This window comes from Canis lupus, chromosome 4, assembly GCF_011100685.1.
Source record: "Canis lupus familiaris isolate Mischka breed German Shepherd chromosome 4, alternate assembly UU_Cfam_GSD_1.0, whole genome shotgun sequence".
Taxonomy (NCBI): domain Eukaryota; kingdom Metazoa; phylum Chordata; class Mammalia; order Carnivora; family Canidae; genus Canis; species Canis lupus.
The window spans coordinates 21,071,708-21,091,365 of record NC_049225.1 but is presented as its reverse complement, the minus strand read 5'-3'; the positions used below and the strand labels follow the sequence as shown (position 1 = coordinate 21,091,365).

The 19,658-nt window shown below is 45.0% G+C and overlaps 1 protein-coding gene across 1 annotated transcript in view; it reads right to left on the bottom strand.

Annotated features, from left to right (window-relative positions):
• Positions 1-18,260, bottom strand: part of HKDC1 (hexokinase domain containing 1) — a 41,657-nt gene extending 23,397 nt beyond the window's left edge. Inside the window, exons 1-6 of the mRNA XM_038533722.1 lie at positions 17,770-18,260; positions 12,500-12,662; positions 7,110-7,258; positions 6,878-6,997; positions 1,723-1,818; positions 545-644 (exon numbers count right to left, since the gene is read on the bottom strand). Of these exons, the coding sequence (XP_038389650.1) occupies positions 545-644; positions 1,723-1,818; positions 6,878-6,997; positions 7,110-7,258; positions 12,500-12,662; positions 17,770-17,832 (691 nt within the window). The 5' untranslated portion in view covers positions 17,833-18,260. The remainder of the gene's footprint in view (positions 1-544; positions 645-1,722; positions 1,819-6,877; positions 6,998-7,109; positions 7,259-12,499; positions 12,663-17,769) is intronic.
• Between the last annotated feature and the right edge of the window lie 1,398 nt (positions 18,261-19,658).

Here is a 19,658-nt window from a genome sequence, read left to right as displayed (position 1 = left end):
ACCGTTCAGATTCTTAGGGCTCCTCAAGCATCCCAGACTCAATCCCACCTTAGAGGCCATAGGTCCCCTCTTTGCTTTGCCAGGGCTTTTCTTCCTCTCCATCTCCCTTTTGCTCCCTCCTCCTCCTCCCTTAGATCTCTGCTCAGATGTCACCATCAGAGACCTGCCGCCACCACCCCACCACTCTCACTCTCAGTCACATCACCCTGCTTCACTCTTGCCATCACACCAACCATGACCTAGAGTTAAGATTACTCATTTGGACCTTCCAGGCCTTTCATCCACCTACCCACCAAAAGCTGCATGAATACAGGAACCTCTAGGTATTGACTCCACTGAAAACCCAATGCAGAGCAAAGGCCCAGCACACAAGAGGCATGCAGTAAATGTTTGTCAAATGAATGTATTAATTTTCCATGTCCCTATGTTACTTCTCATAAACAGAAAGTGCCAATACCCTCTCACAGAATTTACTCAGTTAGTAAAACTAAGCCGCAGACTAGCCCCTTTTCCCAACCTAGAAAATCAAGTGAAACTGAATTACCAATGATGACACCAACTTCACAGTAGGGATCATCATAGGCGCAGGTCATCATGGTTCCCACAGTGTCATTGACCAAGGTCAGGATGTCCACGTCTATGTCCTGTTGGAACACAAACCTCAGAAGGCATCAGTGGGCAAGAAGGGGGCATCATCCCTTTATCCTTCCCCACAGAGGAAGCAAAAGCAGTGAAGATGATGAGACAATCACTAGATCCTGCCTGCCAGGCCTGCCTGAAAGAGACAGGGCCTCTGGCAAGTTCAGGCATCTAGAAGAGAGAAAAGGCAGTTGGGAACTGAAGAGTGGAACTCATGCTCCTGCCTTATGGGTGGAGGCCTCTGTGCAATGGAAATATGAGGGACAGACTACCAGGAATCCAGTTTTTATTTGAGACACCCCTAAGGAAAGGATGCTTATCCTGGGAGCAAAGTCCTCCCTTGCCCATGGGGACAGTTTAACCAGCCTCAGCCAAGTCCTCTCCATGGACAGCACCAGGGATTTCTCAAGTTGACAAGTCAACTCGGATTATTACCCCAAGGTAATATGGTTCCCCAAGGTTTGGGGGAGCATTCTAAAATAAAATGAAACAATAAAAGAAAAACACAGGATATAAAAGATTATGATTGCATCTTTAAAGAGAAAAAAGACTAGAAGGGTATCCCTCAAAATATTCCTCTTGCTGTCAGGATAACAAATAGTTTGGGTTTAGTTGTGTACTTTTCAGCCAGTAATGAGCAAGTTTTGGTTTTTCAGTATAGATTATTATAAAATGTATTCAATGAATAGCGATAACCCATGAATATTAGAGTGGAAAATAGGAGAGACAGTCAGGTTATAAAGAAAGTGATCTTTTAAGCTCAGAGGGGAGAGGCAATGAGAGCATTATAGATGCGTGGGGTCTAACCAAGCCCCTCTGAGGGGGGCTGTGGCAGCTGGGGAGAGCCCAGGGAAGCAGGGGACCATACTTTAACAGCAACTAGAACAAGTTCCACATAACCAAGGCTCACCAATGGGTTTATCCAGATTGGTCACAATTGGTCACATTTATATTACAGTGAGACCTTCCCCAAGATCAATTCCCTCTCTGATTCTCCTTCCAGGGCAGGCACAGTAGGAGACCCCACGTTGAGAGAAAGGGGCTAGGACTAGGGGAGCTCCCACACTGAGGCGAATCCCTCACCTTGTGTTTTTTCACGGCTTTGGTCAGACAACTCACTACATCTGTGTCTTGAACTCCCCGTGCCTTAAACTTCTTGGTCCATGAAAGCAGAATACCCTGGGGGAAGATTTCAGAGCCAGTTAAAGTGAAGAAGGCCCTCAGTTCTGAAAATGAGTGGCAGAAAATTCATGCGTAAAGTATATCCCCATGGGCTTCTCTTCTTGAAGCTGAGTCACCCCCATTTCTTTCAACATTCCTTCAGAGGCTTTTTCTAACCATATAAACATCTTTATTTCATCTGAGCAGTTTGAAACAGTATATATAGTGGCAGAAAGAACAATTGTTGAAGACTTGGCCTCACAAGACATTAGTCAAGTCACTTAATCTCGAGCCTCAGTTTACTCATCTGTGAAAGAAAGAAACCTCATTTCCCTGCCTCTGTCACAGGAAATGCTCTGATGGAAATACCTGGCCTGTGGTAGATACACATTATGTGTGCAGAATGTATGAATTGCCAGGTCCACAAAACAGAACTAACGTGGTGTTACCTGGCAGGACTCCCTTGGGAACTTAATTTCAACTTAGAAAAATGGTTCTCTATTTGCATAAAATTGGTGTTTCCTGGGACACCTGGCTGGCTCAGTCAGTAGAGCGTGTGACTCTCGATCTGGGGGTCATGAGTTCGAGCCCAACACTGGGTGTAGCGATTACTTAAAAATAAAATATTTTTTTAAAATGTTTTTTAAAAACTTTGTGTTTCCCAAGAGTTTTGTAAAATAGCAAATAATCATAGATTGTTTCAGAATGGAAGAGAATTTTGGAATTAAGAGATTTGTCCAAGGCCACACAGTCAAAAGTAGCTGAGTTCAAATTCTCAAACTCCCCAACCACACCCTCCCAATCCTCTGAGATTTACAGAGGAAGGAAACTGTTCTAGATCTCACAACGAGTGAAGGACAGAGTCCATCTGGAAAGCAATGGTCTGACTCTTGACCAGTGACTAGGGTTCTTTCCCTGCACCACAGCGCCGCCTAGTGCCAGATCTCCCTAATTTCTGTCTTCATGGGTCATGAGGACATCCCTGCTTCATGGGAAAGAGGAGTAAGAGACTGTAGGGTGGCATCCCCCAAAAAGGCTGGTACAGACAATGTGCGACCTACTGGGGGCAGAGTGTATGGGGGGAATGGAGAATAAATGCTTGTGATATATAGTTAAGTGGAAGATTTAAGACTACATGCAATTATATTTTTTAAAACTATGCATACAACATGACATCATTTATTTAATATAGACATGACTAGAAGGAAACCAACAGGGACGCCTGGGTGGCTCAGTGGTTGAGCGTCTGCCTTTGGCTCAGGGCGTGATCCTGGAGTCCCGGAATTGAATCTCACATCAGGCTTTCCGCATGGAGCCTGCTTCTCCTCCCTCTGTCTATGTCTCTGCCTCTCTCTCTCTCTCTCTCTCTCTCTCTCTCTCTCTGTGTTTCTCATGAATAAATAAATAAAATCTTAAAAGAAAAGAAAAGAAAAGAAAAGAAAAGAAAAGAAAAGAAAAGAAAAGAAAAGAAAAGAAAAGAAAACCAACAATTCAAGTAGTGGGTATCTCTAAAGGTTGAGATTAGGGGTGTCTCTGTTTTCTTTAAACTTTTCAATCCTACTCTCCTCTCTCTCTCTCTCTTTTTAAAAAAGATTTTATTTATTTATTTGACAGAGAGCATAAGCAGGAAGAGCAGCAGAGGGAAAGGGAGAGGCAGGCTCCCCACTGAGTAGAGAGGGTGACATGGGGCTGGATCCCAGGACCCTGAGATCTTGACCCAAGCTGAAGGCAGACGCTTAACCATCTGAGCCACCCAGGCGCCCCTTTTTTTCTTTTCTATATTGAGAAGTTTTACTATTTTACCACCAGAAACACACACATAAGCAAAGATATTTCTCTTTGGCTAAAACTTTTCTGTTCCCTCATTTAAAAGCAAGGAAACAGGGGCGCCTGCGTGGCTTAGTCATTGAGCTTAGGTCATGATCTCCAGGTCCTGGGATTGAGCCCCAAATCAGGCTTCCTGCTCAGCAGGGAATCTGCTTCTCCCTCCCCCTGCTCATGCTCTCTCTCTTTCTCCCCCCATCTAAAATAAGTAAATAAAATCTTTTTTAAAAATTAAAAAATAAAAATAAACGACAACAGCGAAACAAAACTATTGTAAAGTAACCTCCCCTCTTAATGCCCAGGCTCTTATTTTCTTTAATCATTTTTTAGTTTCACAAAGAAGCCTCCTGAGCCACCCCTCCTCAGGAAGGCCTCCCCTTTCTGCCATCTCCTGAGCTCAGATGACGTCTCAGCCTCCACCTTCTCCAAGAGCCCGGATTTTGTGTCACAAACCTAAGTCTGCAGCAGAGCCATAATCAAACAGCTATGCCCACACTTAGTCCTTATTACTAGTGCGCTTCCTGTAGCTGAGGGTTTCCTACTTAACTTTAGACTCCACTGAAAGGCAGTTTGGGGGGGAAATTTATAAAATCCTAGTTATTCCAGGCGGCCCAGGGAAGGGGCGGGGCGGAGGGGGGCGGTTGCTCAGCGGTTTAGCGCCGCCTTCAGCCCAGGGCCTGATCCTGAAGACCTGGGATCAAGTCCCATGTCAGGCTCCCTGCATGGAGCCTGCTTCTCCCTCTGCCTGTGTCTCTGCCTCTCTCTCTCTCTCTCTCTGTGTGTGTGTGTGTGTGTGTGTGTGTGTGTGTGTGTGTCTCATTAATAAATAAATAAAATCTTAAAAAACAAATACAAGTAATTCCACTAGACTTTGATGAGAAAAAGCATTTTCTCCTTCCTTGATGTAATCAAGCACTCTTCCCTAGTTTAAATGTTTCCCTGCAAATCCTTATTGGAAAATGGCACAAAATGGGTCAAAACGTTTCCAGGAACTTGCTGGTATTTTAAACAAAGTTCTAGAGCTATATCTTTCTGGAAAGGCAGTGCAGGTGGGACCTTATGAACTTGGGCTGAGCCACTCTTGGATGTGTCTGTGTGGCCTTGGACAAGTCCCTTAATATCTTTGAGCTGCAGTTTTTCTCAAATATGAAGTGTAAATAATCATGTCTACTTCATATGATTGCTTGGGGATTTTAATGGGATAATACACATAAAGAGTGTATTATCAGCACAGTGCAAGATACACTGCCAAAATCTGAGGTACGGTACTGTCGTCATTGTTATTATTATTATTATTATTATTATTATTACATAAAGATGCTGGTAGGGATTTGGCTTAGAAAAATGCCAAAATCCTAGATAAACAAAATGCATTCACCCCGTAGTTGTCAAGAAAATATGCAAGTTTGTTTCTCAAATTCAAATGAACTCCAACAGAGCTTGAGAAGTCTCTTCCTTCTTCCTGAGGTTTCCATTTCTGAGCTCAGATAAGAGGTGTTTAATTACTTGGTGAATCAGATCTTGATTTTGGGGCCTGATTCCCCACAACTGCTCCTCCTACTATCTTTACAGATTCCATGACCTCTGCTCCTCCAGCCAGCAAAGATGATGACACCTCATAGCTCAACTCCACTTGGCCTCTTCTAACATTTTCTGAAAACTTCTTCATATCAATTTTTTCTAATCTTTTTTTTTATAAAATAATAAAAATGTGAACCTCAGCCTATCCCCTGTCTAGAGAGATCATAGCAAGTTCTCCCTCAATGGAATCAAGTAAATGATTGATTGTACTTTTTAATTATCTGATAGTTAATAATCACCTATAAAATACAAGACATCATGCTATAGACCCTGTAATTGGAGAAGAAGAATATAAAACAGTGCCTGCCCTTCAGAAACATCTGTTAAGTCAGGGGACAAGATACAAAAGCACCAAGAGGGATCCCTGGGTGGCGCAGCGGTTTGGCGCCTGCCTTTGGCCCGGGGCGCGATCCTGGAGACCCGGGATCGAATCCCACGTCGGGCTCCCGGTGCATGGAGCCTGCTTCTCCCTCTGCCTTTGTCTCTGCCTCTCTCTCTCTCTCTCTGTGACTATCATAAATAAATAAAAATTAAAAAAAAAAAAAAAAAAAAAAAGCACCAAGAGACCAGTGACATAGGGACAATCATTGTGGTGACCCTGCAACTGTGCCCAGGCACAATTTGGGGCACATGGCAGAGGTCTGGTCTAAGTTTCCCCTCAGCCCAGCAAGTAGCTTTTGTAGTCGCTGTTTTGCAGATGGGAAAACAAGTAGCTCAATAAGTTAAGTAACTTATGCAGGGGAACACAGCTTGTTCTGAGCCATGATTCAAAGACAAGTCTGTGGGACATGAGAACCCATTCCTTGTCCACTCTTCCCCACTGAGAAGTGGCTCATCCCAGCAATAGCAAACATATGCCAGGGCAGTCCATAATGTCAAGGTGCTCCATGAATTGACTTGTCAGCTGCGTGTCATGACAGCATGTATAGGAGGAGATCATGGGCCATCACCCCAGACAGCTGGAGACTGGGGATACCTGACTCCAGACCGTGTCCCTCTAACCCCAGAAAGCTCATTGTCCTTTTCTATGGCCCCTTATTTATTCTCACAGATTTACAGAAGATTCAGCTTGACTTCTCCCTGTTTATCAGTTGAACATATGAGGCACACAGAGATGGACCCCAGCTGGATAGTGGCACAGCTGAGATTGTACATCCCAGATACGGTGTCTGCTCAACATCATTGTCACTCCAGTGACCCTACCTGCATCCTCCTTCTAAAGGCTCACTAGAGAGGTGAGACTCCCTGAGCCTTCCTGTTCTTATTCTAGTCAGTTTCGTCAGTGGCCAATGGCACTAGATGTGGTCCCCAGACCACCAGCATCCACATCCGTCACCTGGGAAGCTGTTAGAAATGCAAATATAAGGCTGCAATGATTAAGAAACTCCAGGGTGGGGCCCAGCAATCTGTGTCTAACAAGCCCTCCAGGGGATTCTCACGCAACCAAGCCTGAGAACTAAAAGTAAAATTTGTTGCCTGTGCTGTGCCCATGTCATGTGCAAAATCAAGGCTGCTGCATTTACAAGTTCTTTGTCTCACATTTCCACCTCACTGTTCAAAAAGAAAAAAAAGTCCACTCCTGTTTCCAGCCTGACTCCTGAACATGCCCACATTCTCCAGCCCCAAACCCCAAATCCTGCACAGCTTCTTCCCTCCCTGGCATGAACCTTACCTCTTCCAATTTAGTTTGTCTGCATGGAAAAGAAAAGGTTAGGCCGAGGGGAAATTTCTTATGCTTCAACCCTCTCGTCTTCATGAAATCTGCCAGACAGTCAGCTATGTAGTCAAACAGCTACACAGAAGAAAAAGCACAGGACACTGGGCTAAGGCATGGTCACTTATAAACTTGATTCCAAGCCCACCCCTCACCCCCCCGCTGCTTCATAGAGCCCCTGCCCCAATACCTCTGAGCCATTCCCTCGGATAATTTCATTGGGTGTTGGGTAGAACTGACTCTCCATCTGGACGTTTCTTTTCCCCTCTTCAGAGACTTGGACCTTTAAGACACGAAACTTGGACCCTCCAAGATCCAGAGAAAGAAATTCCCCATTTTCTATAAAAAAACAAGCAAAAGTTATCATTTATTGAAGGTCTGTTATATGGCAAGCTCAGCCTTAGAAGTTGGACATGTAATAATGCCACTAAGTCTCACAAGCACCCCATGGGTTAGGTGTCATTTTACCCACTTGCTGAGATTTTAGAAGTGAGCCCTCCCAGCAAGGGGCAAAGCTGGGGTGTGACCCAAATCTGCCTGGCTCTGCAGTCTGGGCCCTGCTCACTGGTCCATGCTGTAGGGCATAAACGTGAAGAAGGCAAATATATACCCACCTCAGGCAGGCAGTATTAGAAATGGGACTTGAGGGCAGCCTGGATGGCTCAGCGGCTTAGCGCTGCCTTCAGTCCAGGGTGTGATCCTGGAGACCCAGGATCGAGTCCCACGTCGGGCTCCCTGCATGGAGCCTGCTTCTCCCTCTGCCTGTGTCTCTGCCTCTCTCTCTCTGTCTCTCTCTCTGTCTCTCATGAATAAATAAATAAAATCTTAAAAAAAAAAGAAAAAGAAAGAAAGAAAGAAAGAAAGAAAGAAAGAAAGAAAGAAAGAAAGAAAGAAAGAAAGAAAGAAAGAAAGAAAGAAAGAAACGGGACTTGAGGGTAGAGCCTCATCCAGCATGCCACAACCAGAGCAAGGAAGTGGATACTCCAAGTGTGGTCAAAGTCCTGATAGGGCAGGAGGAAGAGGCAGGGAGGTGTGCAGGAAAGGGAAACCAGTCCCCATACAAGCCTCAGTCTCGTGGGCAGAGGGAATATATTCTGGGAGGTTAAAACAGACACGGACCAAATGATGGCCCTTACAGGACCAAGTATCTTCATATTTTGGGCCAGACTCAGCCCAGCACAAGAGAGATGCTATTAATAAAAAGATGGATATGATGCATACTTAATGCAAAGCAACCCACTTGGGTGACTTCAACTCAGGATCCAGGGAGAATTCCTGCCATGACCCTCCAGTGTCCTGCATCAGCCACAGATAGAGGATAAGAATGCAAGTGTGTAAACTCATGAACCCACAAGACTTTGTGCAGAATTGCCTGTGCCTGAAAAGTAGGGACACCTTCATGATATACACCCAAAGCACATGTAAGTGAACCATGACCGCAAACCTGGTCACTCAAGTGGCCTTGTTTTGTGCCATGTGACCAAACATACAGCTGCATGGAGATAAGGCACCAGCAAGCCATTCAGATTTATTCCTTGTGAAATAAAACAGTGAGGAATTGTTAGTTTGTGGTAAAGACTGAAGTGAAAGCCTCCCCCAGCCCAGAGCAGCTGGGTAGCCAAGGTGTTCACATGTGTGTAGGCTGAAACCACAGAGAACCCCAGTCCAATGGCCTGAGCGTACCACAGTGCCTGCCTTCGGATTCCCACAAGATCCTGTGGGATCCCCTTTTTGCTTTCCCTGTCCTTACACTACAGTCTTCCTTTCTTGACCTGATTCACCTGGGTTCTCTGTTCCTGACAATCAGACAGCTAGGCACAGGCCCGCCTGAGCAGTGCTCTGCAAACTTTAATGTGCATGTGAATCTCCCAAGAATTTTAACATGCAGATTGTGATTCAGTGGAGGCAGGGTCTGAGATTTGGGTGTTTGGGGGTGTTGGTTTTTTTTTTAAGTAATCCCTATACCCAGCATGGGGCTGGAACTCATGACCCCAAGATCAAGAGTTGGGTGTTCTAATCCAGCCAGCCAGGCGCCCCAGAGACTTTGTATTTCTAAACAAGTTCCCAGGTACTGTGGCTGCAGGTCTGTGGACCACAGTCAGAGTAGCACAGGCTTAGTCATTTACAGACCCAGCCAGCTGGCTGTTTTGTTTTAATGGAGATTATCTGGAAAGATAGGAAAGATTCTTATCTTCCTAGATCTGCCCCCAAAGAAGCCTGATGGAGCCATTTATTATTCGGAAAGGGAATCCAGAAAAAAAAAAGAAGAAGAAGAAGAAAGAAAGGAAACAAAGGAAAGAAAAGGAAAGAAAGGAAAGAAAGGAAAGAAAAGAAAGAAAGAAAGAAAGAAAGAAAGAAAGAAAGAAAGAAAGAAAGAAAGAAAGAAAGAAAGAAAGAAAGAAAGAATCCAGGGACCTAATACTGTGCAACTTTTGTTAGCATTCATCACATACCAAGCAAGAGATGCTTTCATAGATGTTATCTTGTTGAGTAAGAAAAAGGATAGATCACACAATCCCTGTACTAACATTTACTAAGCATGCACTCTGTGCCAAATAATATGCCAGGTGCTAGGGAAGCACAGGGAGCGGTATCTAAATCAAAACAGGAGTCAACACCCCAGAAGAGGTGGAAGAGAACTGAGGGCAGAAGAATGAGAGAGAGAGAGAGAGAGAGAGAGAGAAGCAACCAGCCAGAGCAGGTCCCAGGAAGAGCTCACATAGGAAGGGCGGCAGGGTCTGCTTTGGAGGAAGGCGGGACACTAGCAGGTAGTCTCAGGATAAACTAGGAAGGGTTTTAAAAACTGCCCCACCCCAAAGAGCTTGAGCTTTATCCAGAAGGTAAGGGGGAGTCACAGAAAGGTTTTAAGCACGGGAGTACCAAGCTCTGGTTGAGATTTGGGGAACATGCCTCTGGTGCCAGTCAGGATGGATGAGAGGATTTTCATAAAAGAGGAGGTTCCTGTACTGCAATTCAGATCAGAGGTGATCTGCAAACCCTAGTGTAGTGTAGCATGGATTCATTCTTTCCTCTGGCTGCCAGGGGCCCTTATCAGTGTGTAGTCACCTGGCTTCACCAGTGACTCAAGACGTGATTTCCTGGAAGCCACCTGGCATGATCCCTTCTGTGACTTTGACCCTAGAGAAAGGACTCACTGGACCCTGAGGGAGGGAGGACCTGCCTAGGAGAGGCAATAGCCACAGAGGGGCTGTCAGGATCTCTACAGCAATCATTATCACAACCTTCCATCATGGGGATGTAACGTACAACATGGTGATAATAGTTAAGAATAACACATTGCATATTTGAAAACTGCTAAAACGACAGATCTTAAAAATTCTCAGAAGAAAAAAGGAATTTGTAGCTATGTATGTTGCCAAATGTCACTGTGGTGATCATTTCGTGATATATATACAAATATCAAATCATGTTGCACACCTGAAACTGTTATGTCAGTTGTTATGGCCCGGGTGCCCCCCTGGGCACACCCATGACTCAGGTGCTTACTCTGAATGACCAATCAAGGACCACAGTCCCTCCAGCACTCTCATAGAGCAGCGTCTGGAACTCAGCAGATTTCAAAGCAGGACTGTCTCTCTCAAAAGCTTATGTCCCTCCTGGGTGGCACATAGCCTACCCTGTCACTCACCCACCATTGAGGGAAGAGGCTTCCCCCATGACAGTTCCTGAGGACCTCTTAAATGGCAGAAGCTACTTTGACCCAGTTATTGGCTCAGAGGGCCCCAGAACCTGGCTAATCCAAAGTCTCTGAGAGGTCCCCAAACTTCAGCCCCTACTATTTCAAGGACCCCAAAGCCCCCCCTGGAGCTTGGCCAGAGCACTCGACCCTGACATTGGTCCTCAGTGCTCTCTCATCCGACCTGAGCAAAATGTCAGGGTTTTTGTTTTTTGTTTTTAAGATTTTATTTATTTATTCTGAAAGATGCAGAGAGAGGCAGAGACATAAGCAGAGGGAGAAGCAGGCTCCTCAGGAGCCTGATATGGGACTCAATCCAGGGACTCTAAGATCACGCCCTGACCTGAAGGCAAACACTCAACCACTGAGCCACCCAGGCATCCTAACACCTCAGTGTTCTTATGGGGTTATGTGAGACAGTGAGTTCCTAACACCTCTGACCACAGAAGGTGGCTGGTAGAGACATCAGTTCCTGTCCCTCCTATGGCTCTGCCCAGAGGCTGAGAATGGAGGCATTGGATGGAAACTCATGGATTCCTTCTGAAGGTCTCTAGGCTGTGGTCAGCGAAGTAATAGTTCCCCAAAGATATCCATATCCTAATCCCCGGATCTATGAATCATGGCAAGCGAAAATTAAGTTACAGATGGAATTAAAATTGCTCATCAATTGACCTTGAGGTTAGGAGATTCTCCTGGATTATTTGGGTATGCCTAATGTAATCACAAGGTCTTTAAATGTGAAAGAAGGAAGCAGAAGGGTCAGAGTCAGAGAGAGATTTAAAGATGCTATCTGGTTGGTTTGGAGATGAGCCAAGGAATACAAGTGACCTCTGGAAGCTGGAAAATGCAAGGAAAAAGATTTTATTCTACCCTAGACTTCCAGAAGAATGCAGGCCAGCTGACACCTTGATTATAGACACATTTCAAACTTCTGACCTTCAGAGCTGTAAGGGAGTAAATGTGCATGGTTTTAAGGTGCTAAGTGGGGCAGCCCTGGTGGCGCAGTGGTTTGGCGCCACCTGCAGCCTGGGGTGTGATCCTGGAGACCCAGGATTGAGTCCCGCGTTGGGCTTCCTGCGTGGATGGAGCCTGCTTCTCCCTCTGCCTCTCTCTTCGCTCTCTCTGAATGAATAAATAAATAAATCTTTAAGGTGCTAAGTGGTAACTTAAGTGTAGTATCTTATTACAGCAACAATAGAAAGCAAATACAGAGGCCAACTCTCTTGTTTTGCAGATACAGAAACTAAAGCTAAATATTTTGCTTTAGGTCACTGAGAAATATCAGGGCTGGGCCTAGAGCCCAAGTTTCTTGAATTATCATTTACTCTTCCTTCCACTACATCATGTTGTCTTTCCCTTCTTACTACCTTGGGCCTAGAATCTAGATACTTAGGCATGAAATACCATTCATCATCCATTCAACAAATATTTCAGGTCCTAGTATGCATCAGGCACCATGCTAGGTGCTCAGAACACTCTGGTGAAGAAGACACAGACCCTGCCTTAGGGAGCGTTGGGCCAGTAGGGAAATTCAGGCATGGCAGGGTAATAGAAAAAACACCTAACCCAGCATGGGATGGAGACAACCTCTACCCTGAGACTGAAAAGCTAAGTTGGTGTTCAGGAGGTGAAGAATGTTGGGATGCTCCAGCAAGTGAATAAACAAAATGTGTGGGGCCAAGGTGAGCAGAGAAAAAGCAGGGTACATTTGAACTTTGGTTCAAAACTTCTGGTATTGAATAGACTGAAGCATAGGGAGCTGGGGAGGAATGTGCACAGAGGACTAAAGAGGTAAACCAGGGTACAGGAGCAAACTTGAAATACTCATCAGCCAAGAAGAAACCAGTGGGATCAGGTCCCTGGCAACCCCTAGCCACACTCACCTGAGCCATCTGGAATGGCCCTGACAAAGGTGGGCAGCATCTTCACAGAGGCTGTGGGGTTGGTGTCCTTCCCCAGACCCTTCTGCATTTCAGCCTGGAAGCGAGCCATGATGTCCAAAAGGGTCTCATCGGAGAGCCGCATGTGATACAGGAACCTGTCCACCTGGAACAGATGCCGGGGTGACCACAGCTGCCTGCTAGGGAAGCTGATCCTCCAGTCAGGGCTGTTAATTCCCACACTCATCGTAAAGCTATTTTTCTGACCCTGGGGACAGCTTCATGATGTGGAATCCTAAAGGTTCCTTGCCTGACCCCTCACCAAGCTAGATAGAGACAAGGTGGGAGGTTGGAAGGGTAGAATGGAATGGAAGGCTGGGAGGGGAGGTAGGAATTTATTCCCCTGAAGGGCAAGCTGTGAAGAAGAAAAGATTCTCCCATTTTTCTGATGGGACAATAGAGGGGCAAAAGCTACAAAGGATTCAGGGTTTCTAATTCCCAGTTCAGGGCCTGTACCACGGTCCCATTGCCTCTCCACTGCAAAAGACTAGCTTGAACCTTAAATTCCTAAGCATAGAACCTTTCTTTTCCAGCGATGACAATACATATCCAAGCTTGTTTCCCTTTGTTTATGGGCTGCTAGGAAGCTCAGAGCTAAATTCAGTTCCAATTGCAATCTGTAAATTCTAGTTCTTTAAATTTTCATTCTGTTTTTAACTGAAGTTGTTTGAATTAAGATGAAATTTAATTTTTAAAGCCAGCTCAAATTGCTGCTGGAAATGGGTGAATGGCACTCAAGTAACCAGGAAGCTGGGGCAAAGGACCATTACCCTAATGGAGGGAAGGTATAAAAATCACGATGGCTATGCTCAGTCCACTTGAAGGTAGTTTGTCCTATCAGAAATGGCAGAACAACTTCCACCTTGTGCTAAAGCTAATCTTTTGGGAGTGGCAGCCTGGATTCCGAGGGCTCATTGGAATGATTATGGATGGGGCAGGAGCGGGGAGGGTGGCATAGGTGCCCTGTGTTTGCCGCTTCTGCTTTATATACATACTGAGCAACCTCTCTACCCATCTTGGTCACAAGGAGACTTGATCCCAGCACATTCCTGGAGGAATCACTCTCCCACACTTCTCTCTAAAGCTAAGAACATCTGTTGACGTCTACAAAGTGCTCTCACAAACATGATCTCATTTAATCTCCCTGACATTGCTTTGAGGCAGCCAGGTGAGGCCAGAATTTTTTTGCTTCTAACTGAGAGGTGAGGACCCCAAGGCTCAGAGCCATGGCGCAGCTGTGGGAGAGCTCTAGGTGAGTGGTGCACTGGAACTAGAATGCAGGCTCCATACCCCGCACCTCACAGCCTGGCTTTGTGTCACAGTTCTGTGTAGGATGCAGGAACCTAACAGGGACATTACACCCAAAGTAATGGGACCACACGACCTTTATCATAGCCATCAGCCAGGCCTAGTGAGCAGGGAATCCCTCCCGTGCAACCTGGGACCAATCGGAGACCCAAGCCAATGAAATGACTCATGGTTCCAGGGACTCAGGAGCCAGCAAGAGGCCAGAAAACTATCAGAGAGCCATTAACAACAACAAAAAAAGGACAATTCGGCTTTCAGTGTATTTGAGGAGATAGGATGGAACCAGGTCATGCTTCATTAAGGGCTTCCTGTTCACACTGTGTCTGTTTATGACTAATTGGTTGGCACAGCCACAGACATGGAGAAAACTGATGGAAGGGATGTGATCCAAAGTAATTAGGGCTTGGGGAAGGCTGGGATGAACTACTCAGGAAATTTGCTCCTTTTTCATTCCAAAGTCTCTGAAATATGCCCCCAAACCTACTGCTCATTTTCGCTCAGCCCCAGAGTATAGGGAACGTCTCCAGCATCCCCATAGTGTCATCATGGTTTTGAGGTCCTGCTGGGGTCATCTGCCAGTGGCAGTTTAACAGTCATTCAGGACTTTGGGTTCCTGCACCTGCTGTTTCAGTAAGTTAGAGTCATGACAGAAAGAATATCAACTTAGCAACAGTTCTTGTTTATTCTCTGTACCTCCTACAGGTCCTGGTATAGTAGCTAGAAGGGAAGAATGAAACATAGGTTAGGGCAAAAGAAAAGCTCTATTTTATTTTTTTTTTAATTTTTTATTTATTTATGATAGTCACACACACACAGAGAGAGAGAGAGGCAGAGACACAGGCAGAGGGAGAAGCAGGCTCCATGCACCGGGAGCCCGACGTGGGATTCGATCCCGGGTCTCCAGGATCGTGCCCTGGGCCAAAGGCAGGCGCTAAACCGCTGCGCCACCCAGGGTTCCCGAAAAGCTCTATTTTAAATCCAAACAGGTGATCTGGGGCCTGGGGAGCCAGGCACATTCTTTGCAGGCACTAAGGGAGGGTGTATTGGAATTGCAGAAAACCAAGCACAATTTTGAAAAGATTCTGAAACCATAAGACGAGATATCTTCTAAACAAAAGAGGCTACGAGCAGCGCATCTAACATAGGAAGAGCAAATTCAAAGATGTAAGCTCAGACCTGTAGAATGACAGAATGTGGCAGCCGGAAATGAACCGCTCTGTCCAAAGGTCCTATATGAATTGAGGGTCATAAAAGGGTTCACCTCTTTGACCCAGTGATTTCAGTTCTGGGAATCTAGCCTTATAATCATCCCAAAGATGGAGAACATTAAACACATTCCTATGTTTTTCAAAGCAATATCTTAATTGCTAAAAAGTGTTTTTGAGGTGACACCTGGTTGGCTCAGCAGTTGAGCATCTGCCTTTGGCTTAGGGCGTGATCCCAGGGTCTGGGATTGTCCCGCATCAGGCTCCTTAGAGGGAGCCTGTTTCTCCCTCCGCCTATGTCTCTGCCTCTCTCTCTCTCTCTCTCTCTCTCTCTCTGTGTGTGTCTCTCTCATGAATAAATAAATAAAATCATTTTTTTAAAAAAGTGTTTTTGAAAGTAGCCGAGTTATGATGAGCACTGGGTATTGTATGTAAATGATGACTCATTGAATTCTACTCCTGAAACCAATATTGCACTGTTAGCTTAACTAACTAGAATTTAAATAAAAATTTGGGGCGTGGGGGAAGTACCCAAAAGTCCAACAAGAGGAAAAAGGTTGAATTATAGTATACCCAACTTGACTGAATATTAGAAGATGTCAGAATGGTAATTATGAAGAAATGAGACAAATGTACATCAGTGGTTACAATATAACAATAAGTGAAAGAAACAAGATTCAGAATTATAATTGTAAAAACATACTATAAAGGCTTCCCCAGGGCAGATCTGACAGTGTTTGTGAGGGGGTGGGACTAAAGGTAACATTTTCCCCTTTTTGTAATGCTGACTTACTCAACTGTAAAAAGTACACACTGAAAACCTAGCCAGTCCTTCTCTTATGAGTGAACAATCTGCAGGTCAATGACCAGACTCAGCCCAACATTATCAATAGGTCAAATAATGTCAATATATTGAATTGGAAAAGAAGCTACCAGAGTGGCTTCTCCTTTCTTTTCCTTTCCTCCCTCCCTCCTTCCTTCCTTCCTTCTTTGTTTTGTCTTTGTTTTAATGTTGGTATAGGGAGATTTTAAAACATTGGTCCAGGGTCTGAATAGTAACCCTTACAAGCAAAGTATAGCCCAGGGTCTTGACAACCCTGGAGGCAGGAAGTACAGAAACTAAGGAGGGGACAGCTACCTGACCCTGGAGAAAGGGCCTGTGCCTTTTGACCAGGTGTGTTTTCACCACATGGAAGAGTACATGGACCTGTGTTCTCAGAACCCATGATTCATCCAGCAACCCATAAACCAGATGCCCATCCTATCTCAGGCACCTGTTGCTTGAAGTGGCTACCAGTGCTCCTGACTATCCTGACTCAGCTTACTCTTCAGCTTTCTTGAAGGAGAGAGGGGAGGGCCAACTTCAGGCCTTGACAAAGGCTGACCATCCTCCCAGAGGACCTGGAACAAATCAGTGGAGGCAGCATAACCTCCCTCCTAAGCCTGTACCTGAGCTGGTAGACAAACACATCTCCCTGATTCTAGAATGTAAAAAAAGGTTAATCACCACCAAGGGGCCCAAGAACATGAAACTAATTCACAGAACCAAAGGTAAAGTTTCCAAAGATTGCCCCCTGGAGGTTTAGAGAGACACCACCGCAGGTTTCCTCTTTACTAAGCAAGTAATAATGGAAAGTGAATCCTTCAGCAGTGTGGTGTAGGATTTTTCTACCTCCTTAAGAAGCCGGTAGAGGACTCCATGAATCGAATCACTATATGAAATTTAAGACAGCTTCAATCAGATTGATTTGCCATATTTTAAGATTTGCTATAACTTCTAACCCAAATCTTTGATGAATAGAATTTAGTGAAGGCTTACCCCACCAAGCACAAGAGGGCTGTTAAGGGGCCATGCTTTTTCTCTCTAAAGCCAGGAGGCATCATGGCACAATGGAAAGAATGCTAGGGAAGTCAGAGACGTGGGTTTAATCCTCACTCCACCTGAAATACTTGGGTAACCTTGGCTAAGTCGGCTTGCTGAGATGACTTCTATTATCTGTTAATTGAAAGACACTAAAAAAAGAAAAAAAAGAAAGACACTAGTGCCCAGAGCCCTGCCACTGGCAGCTGGAGTGGCTAGCATGGCAGGCTGAGCTCACTCCAGGCTGCCAAGGGACAATGCTGATGGGCTCCAATTGAGCCGTGGCAACTGTTAAGTGGCCTACCTTGGAACAAATTTTGTGGAGACGTTTCTTGAGCAAAGTGACAAAATAATGCACGCCATTAACAGCCTATCATCGGCAAACAGCATGTGCCAATAATAAATATTTCAATTATTGTACATTAAAACCCACACTCTTAGTTCCCATGCTAAATTCTTTCAAGCATATGAAGAATCATGTGAATTACTTTAAAAGTTCTCAAAATTTCTCTCCCCTCCTTTGTAGCCTTTCCCCCAAAAACTCCCCTTATATCAAACACAATCATCTTCCACCTTTCTGAAGACTTTCTCCTCATCCCCTCCCATCCCCTATCTACCAGGATAGTGCCAAGTGAAATGCAAGGCTCAGGACAATATGTAATGTTGAGCCGGGGGGGAGACTCACTTCCTCTCCCCACTGCATGAGCCCTTTACTGGTCCTGTGCTCCCTGTGTCTTTTCTCATAAGCTTTCTTAAATCCTTTTGGATGTAAGCACAGTATCAGTTAGTTCTACCAGTGAAGAATGAATCGGTGCTCTCTCAGCTCTGTGAGTCCTTACCTTCTTGATCTGATCCTCCTTCAGTTTGCTGAAGTAAAATGCCATCAAGTGTATTGCAAACATTTTTTCCAAGTCTGGCTTCTCTGGAGATGGGCAGAGATTTCCGTGCAGTGTTTACTCCCTCGTCTCTGGAGAGCTGCCCACTTCCAGTTCAGGCTGGAGGCCTCCGGGGACTAGGTGCTACAGATTAAATACTTCCAGGCTGCTTAGGGTTCAATGATTAAACTTTGCCCACTCTCTCCGGTCCCTCCCTCCAGCATACACTTAATTGTCTAATAGGAGGCTTGGGATGGTAGCTGAGGGCTGGTGGAGGGGTGGCAGGGGATAGGTTGCTTGACTCTGAAAATTGAGTGCCACAAAATCTCGTTGCTAAGCAACACTCTCAAGCCAGTGCTCCACCAAGCCCACTCAGCCGAGGAAAATCTTCTGAGAAGTTGGGCGTTAAACAAAGCCAACTTTCAACCAGCTGAGCTGCTCTGCAAGTGCCTGGTCTCAGCCTTTTCTCTTGAGTCCTTTTCTTCTCAGCCCAGGGATATAACTCCTGACTCCCTGCCCCTCTGCAGCACTGTCTTAATTAAGACTAAACACTGCCCTGCTCAGGGAGACTTCAAGAATGTTGGGGCAAATCCCTCCCTTTGTGACAGAGCAGATCTCTTGCTTAATAGCCTGTGGTAATGAAAAAGAACTGATAAAAATTTATCTATTCACAATGATAAGCCAGCAAACCTTGACTGTACAGGTGGTGACCCAGGAAAAAATATCCATGAGAGAAGATGAATTGAAGTCACGGGTGCTCACCAGAAAGCTGCCACTGTAGAGAAAAACTAAAGTCTGAAGTCACAGACAGGAAATGTCTCATATCACAAAGATATGTGGTTTATTCACTCATCTCACTCATCATACCTGATGTGAGGACCCAGAAAAGGGCTGATATGTGAGTACAGTGGACCTTGGACTCTTCCCACAGTCATTGGTCAGCTAACAAAATCAATAACAACAATGGTGTTAACAAGAGTAGCTAGCAAGGATGGAGCACTTATGGTTCCCATTTCATAGATGGGGAAACTGAGGCCCTAAAAGGGTAAGTGACTTACTCAAAATCACAAAGCCTATAAATGGTACAATGAGGAATCAAACCCAGAAGTTTCATTCCAGGGCCCAGCTCATAACCAATATGCCATATTGCCTCCCTTCTTCCTCTGTGCAGTAATAAACTGAAAACTATTAATAGCACAGCTTTCTGTTGGGTACTGTCAAGAATTCCCATTACTCGGATAGCTAAATACAGAGATATCATTCCAACAGGGTCTTCTCAGTGAGGGGAAATAACAAATGAAGGAATTCCTAACCATAACTTCACAAATATTAACCACAGGCTTCCTAAAATTTAGCAACAGACCAGATATTAACACAGGTTTGCTGAACACCCCAATGTTTCTTACTCCTACATAGCACCTGCTCTTCAATACAAGGGAAGAAACGTGTTTTCCCTGTCGGCTTAGCAGACTCACTTTATTTGCTTTTCTACTGCACAGTCTCATGAATCAAATGATTACCAAGCACTTGCCTAGTGAAAGAACCTCCAACTGTTGCCTCTTCAGAAGCCACCAATTCTCCAGCCAGAGCTCTTTACCCATCCACCATATGTATGGGCCACTGGAAGTCCAGTGTAAGCATGGAGTTTGATTAAAATTACTCTAGATACTGTCCTCAGCCTGATATAAAACTGTCTCCTGATTGAGAAACCCTATGCTTTCCAGGCTGTTTACCCCTCAGACTATGAACTTTCTTTTAGCTCCTTTACTTTGTCTATTATACAAACAAACACAGGTTAACCTTCAGTTGCTCAAACTATTCAGTTCCCCAAACCATGTGGAATTGTTGGTATT